This window comes from Stegodyphus dumicola, chromosome 9 (assembly GCF_044657685.1).
Source record: "Stegodyphus dumicola isolate Sdum_Otavi_A_Nest chromosome 9, ASM4465768v1".
Classification (NCBI taxonomy): Eukaryota; Metazoa; Arthropoda; class Arachnida; order Araneae; family Eresidae; genus Stegodyphus; species Stegodyphus dumicola.
In genome coordinates, this window is record NC_140776.1 from 74,744,599 (window position 1) to 74,760,863 (window position 16,265).

Consider the following 16,265-nt stretch of genomic DNA (forward strand, 5'->3'; position numbering starts at 1 on the left):
TCAAAATTCTTCAATATGGATCTAATCAAGCATCGACACTGCTCCGGCTTTTCCTTTCCTTTGCTTTTATTATTACATATATATGAATGCGAAATTACATATATATGAATTACTTTTATTATTACATATATATGAATGCGAAAATTTAATACAGTTAAAAGTCTTTAATCTGGACTCGTTGGGGCTTCGTCGATTCCGGATTATAGATCATCAGTTTAAATCTGGTAAGATGGCATGCAGAAATTATAAAATTAAAAATATAAAACCGTAATTTATGAAATAAAGAGCAATTATGATCTAAAGGGTATCAAAATTTACAAAAAAAAAGCTTAATATTTATTTGTTTACTTTATTAAACATTTCTTTCAACGCGCGCATGCCTAAAGCATACATTACGCCTAGTCGAAATTAGAAAATTGCAACCAGAAAACTATTTGATGTGCATTCGTGATATTTACAATGACGAGGAATTTGATTTAAATCATATCAAAGACGGAGTACATCGAGATGAAATACAACATTTAGTAAGGAATTATAAGCTGAATAAAATAAAAACATCTGCCCTGAAGATAAGGATAGTGCTGACAGATCAACTTCCAGTTCATAGCGCGCCGCGACTCCCCCCCTCTTCCCGATAGAATTGATGTCAGGACTGTTTTCTGGCCATGACAACAATTTAATGCTCTTTGTACGAAACCGCTCTTTCGATATTTTGGCTGTGTGGCAAGGAGCCGAATCCTGCTGAAAAATAAACGAAGCATTGTTGGGAAAGAGATCTCTGATGGAAGGTAGAAGTTTTGGTTCTAGAATAGTGTCAATGTATTTTCAGGCATTCAGTGTCCCATCGATGACATGGAGGCGATCAATACCATCTGCTGACATGCATGACTAAATCATAACACTAACTGGGTTCTTCACAGTTGCTTGAATGCAGTCAGGATGTAGCTCTTCTCCTATTCTACATCTTACATATTTTCGTCCATCACTACCAAATAACGATATCTTAGTTTCATCACTCCATATAACTTGTGACCACTGATCATCTGTCCAATTAATGTGTTCCTTTGCCCACTGTAGTCTTTTTTTTTTTTCGTTGCTGAAAATTAAGATAAGGCTTTTTTTGTGGAATTCTACATCTCAGTCCAACATCTGTTAATCTTCTCCTGATTGTTCTTGAACTGACAGAAACACCAGCATCATTCAGATCACTTCTGATAGCTGCTGATGACATTTTTCTATCTTGGTGACATAGTCTTTTTATTCTTCTGTCATCAATAGATGTGGTGCACCTTTTTCGGCCTTTTCCTTCTTTGTTTTTTATTGAATTTGTCTCCTTATATCGTAAACAAAACTTTCGAACTCCAGATGTAGTCACTGAACCACCCACCTGTCTTGCAATTTCAGCATAGGAAAGACCACTTTCTCGTAACACAATAATATTACGTCTCTTTCTAGGTGTCCAATCTACTCTTTTATTTGATGTCATTGCTTCTTGACTAAATATTAAAAATTTTTACAAAAATTCCTACTTGTAATTGCAGTGTATAAGAAACAGGTCCTCCTTCTACAGAGCAAAGCAAAATAATGAATTGCTTCAAGTGTAAACATGATGTCAGCTTCTACTGGCAGTTACTAACATTTGACTGGTTCTCAGAACAAGAACAGTGATTGACCAGAAAAGCTAGACATTACAAACCACTTCATAACTGTGTTTTTTATTTGTATTAAACATAACTTTTTTTGTATTGCAAATAATTGAATTTTGTGTTTTGTGTTGAATTCAGTAATAAATTCTCTTTAAAATGATATATACAAGTTTGCATTTTGCAAAACGTAACATTTTCTATAAGCATACAAAGTTTAAAAACATAAAAATTTCCAAAAGTGTCCACGATTTTGGCCACCACTGTATATATTAATGAGAAAAGTATTGCCAATAGTTGACTTAGCCATACCAAAAAACATTTATCAATTTAATTGAAATATTTCTTTGGAAACTGTATACAGATCTTGCAAAAGATGGTTATGCATACTGAATTTTCTAATGGGATTTTTTAACAGATGTTTTATACAGTGGGAGAATATTAATATAGAACAAAAGATTTCATTTTGATTATTCTAAAATTGAATTTTTTTATGCATAGAAATGTAGTTTTCATGTGACACTTAAAATCAACAATTTTATTTTAATTGAGTTAAAAGTGAAGTTATTCAGTCCCCCCCCATGGTGGAAGCCTTCCACCCCCATAAAAGTGATTTCTCACTCTTTTAGCTACAAAATATTAAGTACTTAAAAAATGTGGCTTATATTAATGTTTGAATTTCTGCACAAACTTTTCAAAATAAAAAAGTCAAATAAATAAATAAATAATCTTTTGATTATCTTAAATTAGCAATAATATAACTCTTAATTAGTGATAATATAACTCAATAATGAAATGATTACCGTATATATCCGCTTATAAGTCGAGATATTTTGGACCAAAAAAAAAAAAAAAGTCTTCAAAGTGGGGGTCGACTTATACCAACACCTCCTAACAGAAGAAAGCCAGGACCCTGGATTGTGACGTCACAAGTAGTCGTCTGAATCGAAACTCCGAGAAGGCAAAGAAACGAAATAGGTTATGCGCTAGTGTCGCACTTAACATTGCTTTCATTATTTGATATAGATATTTGGGTTGGATTTTATTCAAAGATTCAACACTTTTGTCATTTATAACGCAAAACGATTAATATCGATCAATTAATATTTCGAATTTACGATTTCAATTTTCGATTAATATTTCTCGGATTTTAATATATTAAGAAAATAAATAAATAAGATTTTTATAAATTCTTTGGCCAAATATAAATGCTAAACATTCATACCTTGTAGGTTATATTCAAAAATAACGTAAATAATATTGACCATGATTTAACTACAGACGTTTACCGCTAAAACTATTTTAAATTATAAAAAATTACTTCACAGAGAAACATTGTGAAATATAAAACAACTTGTTCCTATAAATCTACTAACAAACATATTGTGCATGAAGACAGTTGTTATTGGAATATGGTTTAATTTCTATCAAAATATCTACTTCCCTGCTTATTAAAGAATAATTAAATTTAAAAGAAAAAGATTGTAGGCATTCTGTAAAAGATAAGTATTTCCTTAAGATCGTCCTTTCTATTTCATGGTTTAAATGGTAAGAAGTAACACTTCCAAAATTTAAAAAAAAAAAATTGCCTCTTTTTATAATTTTCTGTTGTTTTAAGTGTAATTTTTAAAATAAATACGTTTTTGTAAGGAAAAAATATCTTACTAGTTGCCTCTTTTCATAATTTTCTGTAGTTTTAAGTATAATTTTTATGATAAATACATTTTTGTAAGGAAAAATATCTTACTGTAGCACATAACATTATGAAATATATTATTGTTCTTATTTAAGCAGAAGAAATATCTTAGTATTATACACAATGAATAAATTATTTCAAAGTTTAACACGATAAAATTTTACGTAAATTTAATAATTTTATGCTTCTAATTTCTAGGCTAACTAATGAATTATTTACACATCCAAGTTAACGTAGCAGTTAATAAGTTCAAACAAAGGCGTAGCTAGAGTTTCTAGCGTCCGGGGACAACTGAAGAATTGGCGCTCCTTCCTGTGTGCCAGAAATGGAAAATATTTCATTAAAAAATTTCGTAGCATCAATTTGGCGCCCCTTGGATGCTGCGCCCGGGGATAGATGTCCCCCTTGCCCCACCCTAGCTACGCCACTGAGTTCAAATCAGCAATACTAACTCAAAAACGAATTTCTGCTTTAATCTCATAATTTAATATTTTAAGTTGCCATTCTTAATGTTGCACTATATTTTTCTAATATTCATGGGAAAAAAAAAATTTTTTTTCCAGATTATCTGCACACAAGTTACTACTTACCACCTCATTTTTTCTTCAGACAAGTAATTTGTCTTTAAAAGTAAATATTATAAAAATGCACCAAACTTTAAATATAATATGCTGTGTATCTTGCAAGTTTCAAAGAAATTAATATATTACAGGTTTGTTTAGCAAATAATTCAACACTGCAATTTAAAATTATTCCTTAAATCCATAAAACCAATAATATTAGTTGCATATATATTAGTTGTATATCAGATGTATTATATTAGTTGTATATCAGAACTTGAAAATGAATTTTCACAAATGAAAAATAACAATTTTTTATTTACAGATTTAAGCAAACAGTCAGAATAACAAAGTAACACTGAAGTTATAGCATACCAGTAACATCTTTTTAAACACACTCTACAAAGTTTTAAAGCAATAAATCTCTGGCCATTTCAAATGAATTTATAATCATAAGATACAATAAAATGGTCAGGATAGCACATTTTAAAACTATTAATTAATACTCAATTCACAATATAAAAGCAGCAGCTATTCAAATTATTGAGGAACTATGATCTCTGAACTAAGATTTAATGAATAATCTTATAATAAGCTAGCTGAATTAATGCAAAAAATCAAAATATTTTTGCATATATGAAAAAAATGAGTCGAGTTGACTCAATTTATTTTTAATATATGTAGTAGCCATCTTTGCTTTGCAGACTTCTTGTCTATTTATTTCTACGTTAAAGTTCACTTCGAAGGTTCAAAAGATCTTTTGGATCATTTTCACGACACATCGCTGCACGTCGTATTTCATCCTACGAAATTATAACATCACGAAAACAGTTAATATAAAAATTCAAAAGACTCGCCACACGTTCATCGCTCGCCAGTACTACGGGGCTTTGAGCTTGTTGGAAGGAGCGAAGTTCATCAGACGACTGCCTGTGATGTCAGAGCTTCCTCTCGCTTCAGTGTCCTGGCTTCCTTCTGTAAGGAGGTGTTGCTTATACGCGGGGCCATAAAAAATTAAAAGAATCGGAAGTTCAGAAATTTCTTTATATAATGCAGTTGTTTTCTTCCCGCACTCAAATTGGACGACTTATCAAATAAGTCACGTACTTGAAGTAATTTCATGACTTAAATTATGTGACGAACTAATCACAGAGTTTCATACTTTAACTAGAGTAAGTTTTGATTAAACCAAAGAATTTTCGTCCCCGAACAACCGATCAATATTGAGCAATAAAAAAGTTTTGCCAACACGCCAAGAAAAGAGAAATGCAGATAGTTTTTATGTATGTATAAGTCTTTATAATAGTTATTGTTCATTCATGAAATACTTTTGTTAACAGGCGTACATGTCAAAATTAAAAAAAATAGCCCACGCAATAACTGAACAGTTTTGAATATTTCTTTTAACTTTTAAAAAGGGAAAATGCAGATAGATTTTACGTAGGCAAATCTTTTCCGGAACAAATTCTAGAAGGTTACTATATACATTCAACCCCTAGATGTCTGCCTCAATAAGCCCTTCAAAGTAAATGTTAGAAAATATTGGGCAGAGTGGATTAGTTCTGGTCGACCAACATTTACAAAGGGAGGCAACATTAAAAAGCTCGATGTTACATTAATTGCTCAGTGGGTTAAAGATGCTTAGAATGAAATACCCTCTGAAATGATTATAAAATCATTTTAAAAATGTTGTATTAGCAACGAACTAGGCGGCACGGAAGATGATGCTGTTTTTGAAAGTGAAAATGACGACGAAGGCTCTAGTAGTGATTGTAACAATACAGAGTTCGAGACTGAAAATATGTATGATGATGAGCCAATGACGACAGAAGAGTTATATGAAATGTTTGGTGAATCTGACCATGAATCGGAGGTTGAAGGATTTTGATTTTGTTTATTTACCAAGGTATTTTTTATTGTATATTTACTTTTTCCCTCAGATGATTTTGAATAAATGTAGTACTTAAAAAAAATTTTCGAAGTTTCTTGATCGATTTCGGAAGTGGGGGTCGACTTATACGCGGGTTTCTTATTTTCTATGAATTTTTTATGTTGAAGTGAGGGGGTGGGGTCGACTTATACGCGGTATCAACTTATACGCGGGTATATACGGTAAATACTTATTAATGTAGAAAATAATAGGGCCAATCATGATTTTTAACTATTGCTGCAACTAAATGATATCAAAGGTTTGATTCCATATTTATGAGTTCATTGTGAAACTCTGTAATGTTTGATCTAACCAGCTTTATTGAATAGGGTTATCATATAAAAATCAGCCGACAGAAGAAATAAAATTAAATTAGAGTGATTTTTCACTTATTATAGCAATTTATTCATATGTGCCAATTTCTTTCTCTTTTATGTATGTTTCATTTCTGTAGTTCAAGATATAATGCATTCATGTAGGAATTTGTAATATATATTAAATAAATATATGTAAAATATCCTTTGCTATACACTGCCTAATAGAAGCAACTGAAGTATGAAAATATTTTAATTAACATAAAACACTTGAGGTTTCAAAATTGTATAGTTTCACAGCTTTTCAGTTTAAAAATATCTGTAAATGCTAGGATTACATGGATAAACGAGAAATTTTGAATTATATATTGCTCACTGCTTTTCTGCTTGTGAACTTGTTTTATAAATTCAATTAATGTAAGCATTCAGCTGCATAGAAAAGTCGAATTGTATGTTATCGTATGAAATAAATCACTTTTCTCTCCTGTAATTTTACAGTTTAAAAGTTGATGATTTATAATGATTCAAAAATAAGCTTGTAACCACCTGAGATAGACAAACATTAGAAAAGAAAATCTGATATTGTAGATGATATATTTTGATATCAACAATTAAATTAGGTGCAAAAAATGTTCAAATTTACAATGTTAGTCAAGTACCTAAAATTCAAACTAAGCTGCAAAAATGATGATTTAAAAAAAAAAAAAAAAAAATCTGTTGCAGTAGAAAGCTTTTTATCTGAATTCCAGATATTTTAATGGCAGATTGCTATGGAATTCCAGTTATATAAATTACATCACATCTAAGTGCAGAAAGGTTTCCTGTTTTGGTAAGCCAAATGAATATTTATTATAAGGCAATTTTCATAAAAAATAAAAGTGCAAATTTTGAAAAATTATTAACTTAATTTTTGTTTAATTTATTTTATCTAGGCTCATAATAGATTTCTAGATAAATTAAATAAATTTTGCAGACACAATAAAACTAAATATATAATCTTGTTAGTATTTTTTTATTGTATTAAATAAAAACAAAGAAATTAAATTTATGTACATAAAGCAAAATGCATAGCTTATTTCTGTTAAACTAGGGTATTATTTTTATTGAAATAAAATTAAGTATATAGTATACAGTACAAAGTCTGTAATCCAGACGTCCATTATCCAGAATGGTGTATAATTTGGACCTCAAAGCCACAAACTTTTTTTTTTTTTTTTATGCTTTACACATGCGAGTTTAATGTATAATGGACGGTATAAGCTAGGCTAAAATTATCTTACTGATTCCAAGGCATTTTAGTTAATGTTGCAGATTGCGCTGTTAATCTTCTAATTGGATCCGGCTTATTATTTTTTGCAGACTGTTAGAGCAATTTTATAAAAATTAAATATCTAGTCTTAGCTTTCTTCAATCAGTTAATGATATTAAATTTTTCCTTCATCAACATCTTGAATCTTTTTTACCTTGCAGCATTTATTGTGGCCGTGATAGAGCATGACACAAAATGTAAAGCAGAATAACTAAAATATATTTATCAATTGTCCCAACAGGTGATAGTGTCCAATTTTAAACAGTCCCAACAATTTACAAGCAACTGATGCCTGAAGAACACTGTGAAACCACATAAAGGGCAAGAGATAACAGATCAGAATATTTTTTATGTTAGCTCTGATAATCTTTTTGTATTTTTACATCATATCACATTACACTACTACAAAATTGCAAATAATATAGAAAATGAGATTACTGTTGATAATTGTCTTTTATTTATCTTTCAGATGACAACATATGCTGCAGATATATTAGCATAAAAAGCTGAAATATTTAAAAACAATAAACAGAGAGTGTTTATGCATTTTTAGAATGATTTCAGGGCCATTTAATTAATAAATGTAAAGTTTAAAATGTAAAGAGTATTTTTTTAAATGTTTGACCTCACAGTCTTTCTTCTGGACTATATTTACATTGTGATTTCCATGATAGAAGGGCTTTTCGTAAAATTTCCAGGGGTATTGATTGCCATACCTCTTCCAATATTTTTCAGAGTCCATCAGTCCTGGTGGGTTTTTGTTTAAAAAGAGCTCTTTTCTCTTTCAAAGGCATGAGGGTCTATAGGTGACTTCATAAGAGTATGTTGAAAAGGTATATATGCAATACCTTGTATCAGCCTTCATTTTTTCAAAGAATGCAATGGTACTTTTCGAAGTATGACTAAATGCTTTGTCTTGATCAAGTTTCACTCTTTGGCTGGGATAAAGAAATGGAATTTCTTCTGTAAATATTGGGTGTAAAACTTTCTCTGTATACTATGTTGAGTTGATTTTGACGTTTTCCCCCTCTCTTTTTAATTGCCCATTGTTATGACAATCAAAAACCCATTACTAAAACTTTCTTTGCATTCGTGGAACCAAGTTTGTACATTTTTTTCTCTCTTTCTTTTTAAATATGCTAAAATAGTTTTCATATAGGGTTCGACAAATTGTTCTGCTTTAAGCCAAATGCCTCAGCAGAAGCTGGTGAACATTATGTTTTTTAGGTTGTAAATCTTGGTTTATTATTTTATTTATTGTTGCTACAGAATTTATTACTACTACTAGCAGCAAGCCCGCTATTCATTGGGAGGGATTCGAAAGTTGGACCGAACTACCGGTGAAGCCCGCTTTCATTCGTGGGATTCGAAAGTTGGACCGAACTACCAGTGTTCAGAGATTTTGGCCGGGCTGCACCCGCTGTATTCATACATGCATACATGTTACACATGCAGATGTTCAGCAGTTTTGCGTGGGCTGCGCCCGATTTATTCACGTATGCATCTAGAAGATACTGCATGCACGATACACCTGCATAAAATCACGAAAACACCCATCGAGCCAGCCCATTCGCCGGAATTCGAAAGTTGGACCGAACTACCAGTGTTCAGAGGTTTTGCGCTGGCTGTGCCTTCTTTATTTAGATATGTATCCAGAGCATACTGCATGCACGTTACACGTGCGGAAAATCACAAAAACACACATGAAGCTAGCCTGTTCGCCGGTATTCAAAATTCGACCGAACTACCAGTGTTCAGCATTTTTGCGCGGGCTATGCCTGCTTTATTCATATATGCATCCGCAAGATACTGCATACACGGTACACATGCGGAAAGTCACAAAAACACCCATGCAGCCAGCCCGTTTGCCGGGATTTGAAAGATGGTTCGAACTATCAGTGTTCTGCGATTTTATCGCTCAGCCACTAATTGGCCTTTTTATAAAGTGTAATAGCGAAAATTTTCGGGTATGGTATTTAAATAGTAGATTCGTTATTAAAATTCCTTTTGATAAACTTCAACATAATCACACACTAAATTGCATCAATATATATATTAATATAATTAATAATTCATAATTATTTATGATAAGAAAACTTTCCATATACCATGTCCAATTTACTATTGCTATTTTAAATTTTTCTTTGCTATTTTTCTGTTCTCCTGTAAGTATGCTTACTTGTATTATTTTTATTTTATAATCTCAGCTTCGTATTATAATCTTTAGCTTACTTATAAAGCAGTTCTATGATTAACATTGATTAATTTCATCGGAGAGTTATCATTCATGTGATATTGTAAGCATATTTTTCTCAGTGAAATTGTTTAAATTCTTCAATTTAGAATAGTTATGTAATATTTCTTATCATGCTTTCCTTACTTCTTCACATCTTGTTCATTAATTATACTCCTTGTTTAAGTTAAACCCATGATTTGCACCTATAACAAGCAAAGGATTTCAGTTAAAAGTTTCTTTCCAGTAAGGAAGAATTAGAAAAAAGGGTCACTCCTTTTGAAAATGTTTATTTTACCCTCATGTTATATATGTAGATTTCTTTATTACTGCATAGCTAAATTACATAACGAGAATATACTAGTACATAAATATCGGAATAAAATAAAATAATTTAAATATTTTATATGCATTATTGTGATATGAAATGAAAAGATTTTGTTTTCCAGGAAAATATACAATAAATACCGTATATTTCAGCATACAACATGCACTTTTAATACAAAAAATAAGATTGAAATTTATGGGTGTACATTATATGCCAGATATAAAAATGATTGATTAAAAATAAAGAAAAAAATCAGCATGCAAAAATTAGATTTTTACAAATACCTAAATGCTGTTTATTTAGAAGATATGATCACCTTATGAACATAAATTTTCATTATCAGATAACATGAAAAGTTCGTCTTCTGTTTTATCTTCAGGTGCATCATCGAGTAGTTGTTCTGATCAATAAATAAATAATCATAATCCATTCCATCTTTCACCAACATCAAACATCCTTGCTGCAGCAAGATTTCCATTTTCTTTTGCAAACTGAATGAATGAATTTGCATGTAAAACCAGCATTGTATTGTTTCATTTGGCAAGAGCCATATTTACTGCTAAAAGAAACACTAAGTCAACTGTATTTTAACTAAAGCAAATGCAATTTGCTAAAGCCATTGTTGTTCACTTAAAAATCATGGCTTCAAATGACTGCAGAAAAAGGAAACTTAAGAGTCCTAATTCCATGAATATATTCACATCAGAATTCATTCTTATCCCAAATTCTGTCCCCTTTTGCCAAAATCCTAAAATAAAATTTGTATGCACATCTGCATTGAATACAACCCTAGTGTCTTTGCAGAATTAACTACTCCCACAAGCATTTTCCACCACATGTGTACTGTTCACCTTATCTCTTGTCAGTTCAGTATCTCATTGTTCAAACGTATGGGAAAGTCTTCTAATGAATGACAAAGATAACAGCATTGCACATGTATCTTTCAGGTTTCTTCATATAAAGAAAAGGGTACATGTTATGTAGTGAATAAACTCAAAAATGAATAAATATAGTTTGAAATTATAGATCTGCCTTTATACACCGGTGCACTATTTAGTAATGTTGTCAAGTAGAGATGTTCACTTTTAACCCCTTCACGCTGGGTAGCGCAAACGCGCGCTTATTGCAGAGGCCGGCAGTGTCTTATGCGAGTGTCTGTCCAGAGCCGAGGCCTTTTTTGCTATTAAACCTAAATCCATGAAATTTCCGAAGTATCAACGCATTGTTTAATAATGCTCTGTAGAGTATTTAAACGGCTTATGCTTTATAGATATTTTTATATATACTTTAATTACCTTATTTCTTGTTTAAATGCATATTTTACACATTTTATTTTCATTACTCACCATTTTATGACTTTTAACATTATACATCTGAACACTAAATATATTACTTAAAATTCTCTTTTCGTATGAAAAATTTGAAAACAGGGATCTACACACAGTCCTACGTTACATTCCTTGCACTCGTAATAACTCATTTGCCGTTTTGGAGGATTTTTCCGGGAATGTGAACAAATGAAGCATCGTCGTCTCATTTTCTTATCAGTCTCTTCTGAACAAAGTTTTGGAAAATGTCTTTCAGTTAATCTTTCAGAATCAATATCAGAATTTCAGAATCAATATCTGAAATATTTTGCATCATTTCTGCTATTTCATGCTCTGTTAAACGTTTTCGACGCTTCGACATTGCAACGGTAAAAACAGAAATAATTCACGTCAAACAAGATCTAAATTTTTTCTAAAAACTGAACTGCAAACTGAAATACCCAACGCTTTAGCAAAAATAAAACTTCTCTACTTACAATAAACAACTACCACATGCGAATTTAAAGAGACGTCACAAATCACGCCATTCGGAAACATTTATTTCCCCTTTTGTTTATATAATCAAAAATACGTGTATGTGAGTCATGCTTCTCTCATTTTGAGTAGAAGGTCTAATGTACATGTATCTGAAACCATATGGACATAAAGTGCCATCTTGTGGCAGAAATTATAGTTTTTAAAACGTTCCAGGACACTGGCACAAATACGTGACAGTCGGGGCTGAATGGGAAAATGCTCTGGCCAGCCTGCGTGTCGGTCGAGAAGTGAGTGTGTTCGTTGCTGGCACGTAGATGTGACAGTCGGCGCGAAGGGGTTAAAGATAAAGAAGAGGACACATTCACTAATCGATTTAGTGATTATAATATAAAGATTATGATAATAATGATTTACAATCACCTTTTGCTTAATTGTTATTGAATAATTTCTGTTACTAAGCTATAAAGAATTAAAGGGATAAATATGATCATAAAAATGAATTTGCCTCTGCCAGCCTGCATGTCTTCCCTTTTTGGTAAATATTTTAATGAACAAAAATAGTGCAGGATTATGATTGCCATAAGAAGACAGTGGAATATTTTAATCTTAAATGCATATAGATATAAAAACTTGGCATATAATTATGATGTAATGCATAAATGAACATAGCAAAATTGCATAAAAAAGAACTGGAATGAACTGTGCAGAAGACTGACCTTAAAAAGGGATAAATATCATAACATTCCTAGGTACCATACAAAGAAAGCAAAATATTTTTTCTTATTTGTGCATTTCATGTAAATGATTAAAATCTTTGACAGTTTTTTTTTTTTTCCCTCACAGGTACTCCCTCTCTTGTTCCTAAGCTGTATGAAGTAACTGAAAATCAAATAAAACTACAGGTAAGTTGAAGTAATTTTTGTAAATTACAATATTTTCGTTTTACGTGCATTCCAAATAATTCTGCAATGCACTAAAAAAAATTTATAGTTTACAGCTATCAAAACACAGAAAATATTATTGAATGTCACTTTTACATTTTGTTTCTGTTACTGTTTACTGCCTCTGCCCAGTGCTTAACACAGGAAAACCTGCAAAGCTACTGTCTGGGATTTGCATTTAGGCAGTCTTGGCCATGGTGGCATAGGGAGTTTCCCGTGACCTGTGGGTGTTTGCAAGCAGACACCTGTCCTTGCTTATTGGAGTGGCCCACAGGATGAGGTGTTGTAAGCTCTGTTGTAAGACCCTTGTGGCATCAGGCCTCCCACGTTGTACTGGCAGGTAGCAACTTTCGACAGTCAGTCAAACTTCCAGTTGAATAGATTACACCTCACAAGTAACACCAAGAACAGGGAGTAGTGACCTTTTAGGCCTGGTTCGAAAGTGAGGTAAGGGAGAATTTTTAAGTCCATTCTATGAATCCTCGGCAAAGGTTTTGTAAAAACTCCCAGGTGATTTTTGGCTGGACTACCAACCAACCTTTTCCCAGTATGGGAGTTTTGAGCTGGGACTCCAGTCTGTGTAGTTGCATTCAGTTGCAGAAGCACGTATAAAGTATGTTCACTTCTTACTTATCCCTTGGGGTGTACACACTGACTTTACCATACTATGGCAGTAGTACTCTGAGAGAAAATAATTTTGAGCTTGGTAGTTCCAGAACACTAAGGGAAGATCATTCCATACAGTTGGACTGAGGAGGAATTTGCAAAGAACTTGTGAGAAGGCAGTTAATAATTTTGTACTCTGCTGGGTGGTTGGCCTACCAGAGACTGGTTGTAACCTTTGATGAGAAGAGAAGTAATAACTGTACTCCGTCTGGTGTGGTTGACCCACAGGGAATGGGTCCTAGCCTGCGTAGTATTGGCAGGATCATTTTGCTGACAAGATCTCCAGATCCGATGATTGTTCCCACCACTATGATCTCAGAGCACTGGGGAGTGGTGTCCCTGGCTAACCAGTATAGCAGTGATTCAGAGAATTACTTTTTAAAGTTTACCATCCTGGGATTGGGACCCCCGGGATGGTAGCATCATTGGCATACCTCCTACCTCTCTTTGGGAACTTTGAGTTTTGAATGCCTCTGTATTAGGTGGGAGACCTACCTCCCACCTAACATTAAGGTTCTCAGCCGGGCTGCAGTCCATGTAATGCTTGACATTAGGATAACGGAGCATGTACAATAGTGCTTGACATTGGGATAATGGAGCATGTGCAAAAAAACACATTTACATTACCTTTTACTTTAAATTATGAAATGTTTGCTGATATTTTGTACATGCATTAGTTTTCCATACAAATTAACATGGCAATTTCGAAGTTTCTTTATCTCTCATCCCTTTAATGTAAATTTATTTAATTCAACTTTTTATCTATTAAAGATAGTTCTGTAAAAATTTCAGATATTTAATACAAAATGAAATACTTGATGACTTAAATTATTAAATAAATTAAAATTACTTAAAAATATAATTTCAATAAATAAGAATAGCTGTATAATAAATATCAGTCATTTAATAGTATTTAATATTGTAATTTGAAATTATTTTTTAATTTATAACATTGTATTATCACTGAACTTCGGGGATTTAAAATAACTAAGACAGGTTGTCTTTTTGGATTTATTTAAAAACTTAACATAGGCTTTCTTAGTTAACTAAAAAAGTAACATTGCAGCATTATTACAGATGGAAAAAGACAACAGCTTTCTCGAAGCTTGAACCTGTCTTACTCTGTCAGCATTTGGGACAAAAGCCCTCATTTCTCTTCTCTTACAAGATGAGTAATGGCTACACTGCCATATGCCCTTAATGAATCTTTCTTGGTCACTTTCACAGACCACACAGTAGATACTGGGGTTTGTTCTCAAGAGAACAGGAAGTTCTCTAATGACAATACACACACATGTTGTTTCCCTCCCAGTGGGGCTGTTTTGGAAGTCGAGCAGATCTTTCCTTAATTATAACTCCTAGAAACACATAAAATCAGCCCCACCCTCCCCCCCAAAAAAGATTATAAAACACAAATATTTACACTTTGTGGGGTTAAGTACCAAGGATTAAAAATGAAACTTTACATTGAGGCCAGTGGAAAAAAAAAAAAAAAATTACTAATGACTAAACTTTTCCAGAAAAAATAGAATCTTACAGTTTTTCTGCTAACAAGAATTGTACAATATACCTCTCTTTTTTTTTAAACCTTATATTGATTTATACATTTATCTCAGTTGAAAAGGAAAGCCTTTCGGATATTTATTTATCAGTTTCTGGAAATGTCTTTGCGGAGACCCGAAACTTGATCCTGAATTAGTGCACTTAATGACATCAAAATAATCAGAAACATTTGAATTGACATCAATATAAAAGAAAACTTTCATTAGCAATTTGATTAACATCATCAGTGAAATAAACATAATTATTCCTTTTAGTCATCTCCATGTAAGGCTTTAACATAAATGAAATGGCCAATTGTGAATCTTCCTTTCTTCTGAATATAGTTTGTTTTGGACAACCCACTTCTGAATTTCCCAAGCTTTGTCGAATAGCCCAAGAATTTGACTGGTTTGTACGAGCCCAAAACTGACATAACTAAAATACCTAATAGTAAGAATAAAATATAAAAAATAGTAAGAATTTCTAAAGGAATTTCCACTGCAGTGGAAGGTTTTAATAATGCATTCACCACAGTAACAGAAGTTATGTCTATTACCAGAACAGCATGTTGGGTACTGGAAAGCCAAAAAAAACACAAAGTGTGGCCTTGATATCTTCCCCCCACTAGATGTTAAAAGTTACACATATCTATATTTATTTCCTGAACTCTTTTGGGAATAACGAATAGTTTCTGACCATTTTCCAGGTCTTCCTGGCCTTATAGCAAATAGCAAATAGCAGTCCATTTGCTATTAGATAGTTGTATTCTAAAGAACAACTTTTAGATTTGAACATGCAAGTAAATGGGTGATTTCAAATCATTACCTTCCCTTTGTAAGCAAGAAATTCAAATCATACCTAATGAAAAGAGAGATAGATCATTCATCTCTGTGTTGGGCAAGAATAATGGTGTACCCCCTCGATTCTTTAGGAGAACTAGATTTGCTTTCTGGGAACAGAGTTCCTGTCAAATTAGTAATTGCCTCATTAGCAGGGAATGAAATTTCCTCTGTGGTTGTGCACCTTTGTCTTCACTTCTTTCATTTTTGCACATTTTCAGTTTTGGTGTTGACAGTTTCATGGTTTCTTTGATATCTACCTCGGTTCTCAACAAAAGACTCCTTCATTTTGCTAATTTTTCAGCAGTCGGGTTCCTGAGTAAATATTGTCTGGTGTGTAAATTTTTCAAACAATTGCAGCCTGCAGTTTCATTTTGGTTATTTCGAATTCTCTTTCTTCTCGTTTAATTCTATCCTGCCTCTCTTCCTTTTCGCTTTTAAATTCTCTTTCTCCTCTCC

At 32.4% G+C, this 16,265-nt stretch overlaps 1 protein-coding gene across 1 annotated transcript in view; it reads left to right on the forward strand.

Annotated features, from left to right (window-relative positions):
• LOC118183521 (dynactin subunit 3-like) overlaps positions 1–16,265 on the forward strand; it is a 65,937-nt gene that overhangs the window by 27,529 nt on the left and 22,143 nt on the right. The window contains exon 5 of the mRNA XM_035353102.2: positions 12,662–12,720. Within this exon, the coding sequence (XP_035208993.1) occupies positions 12,662–12,720 (59 nt within the window). The remainder of the gene's footprint in view (positions 1–12,661; positions 12,721–16,265) is intronic.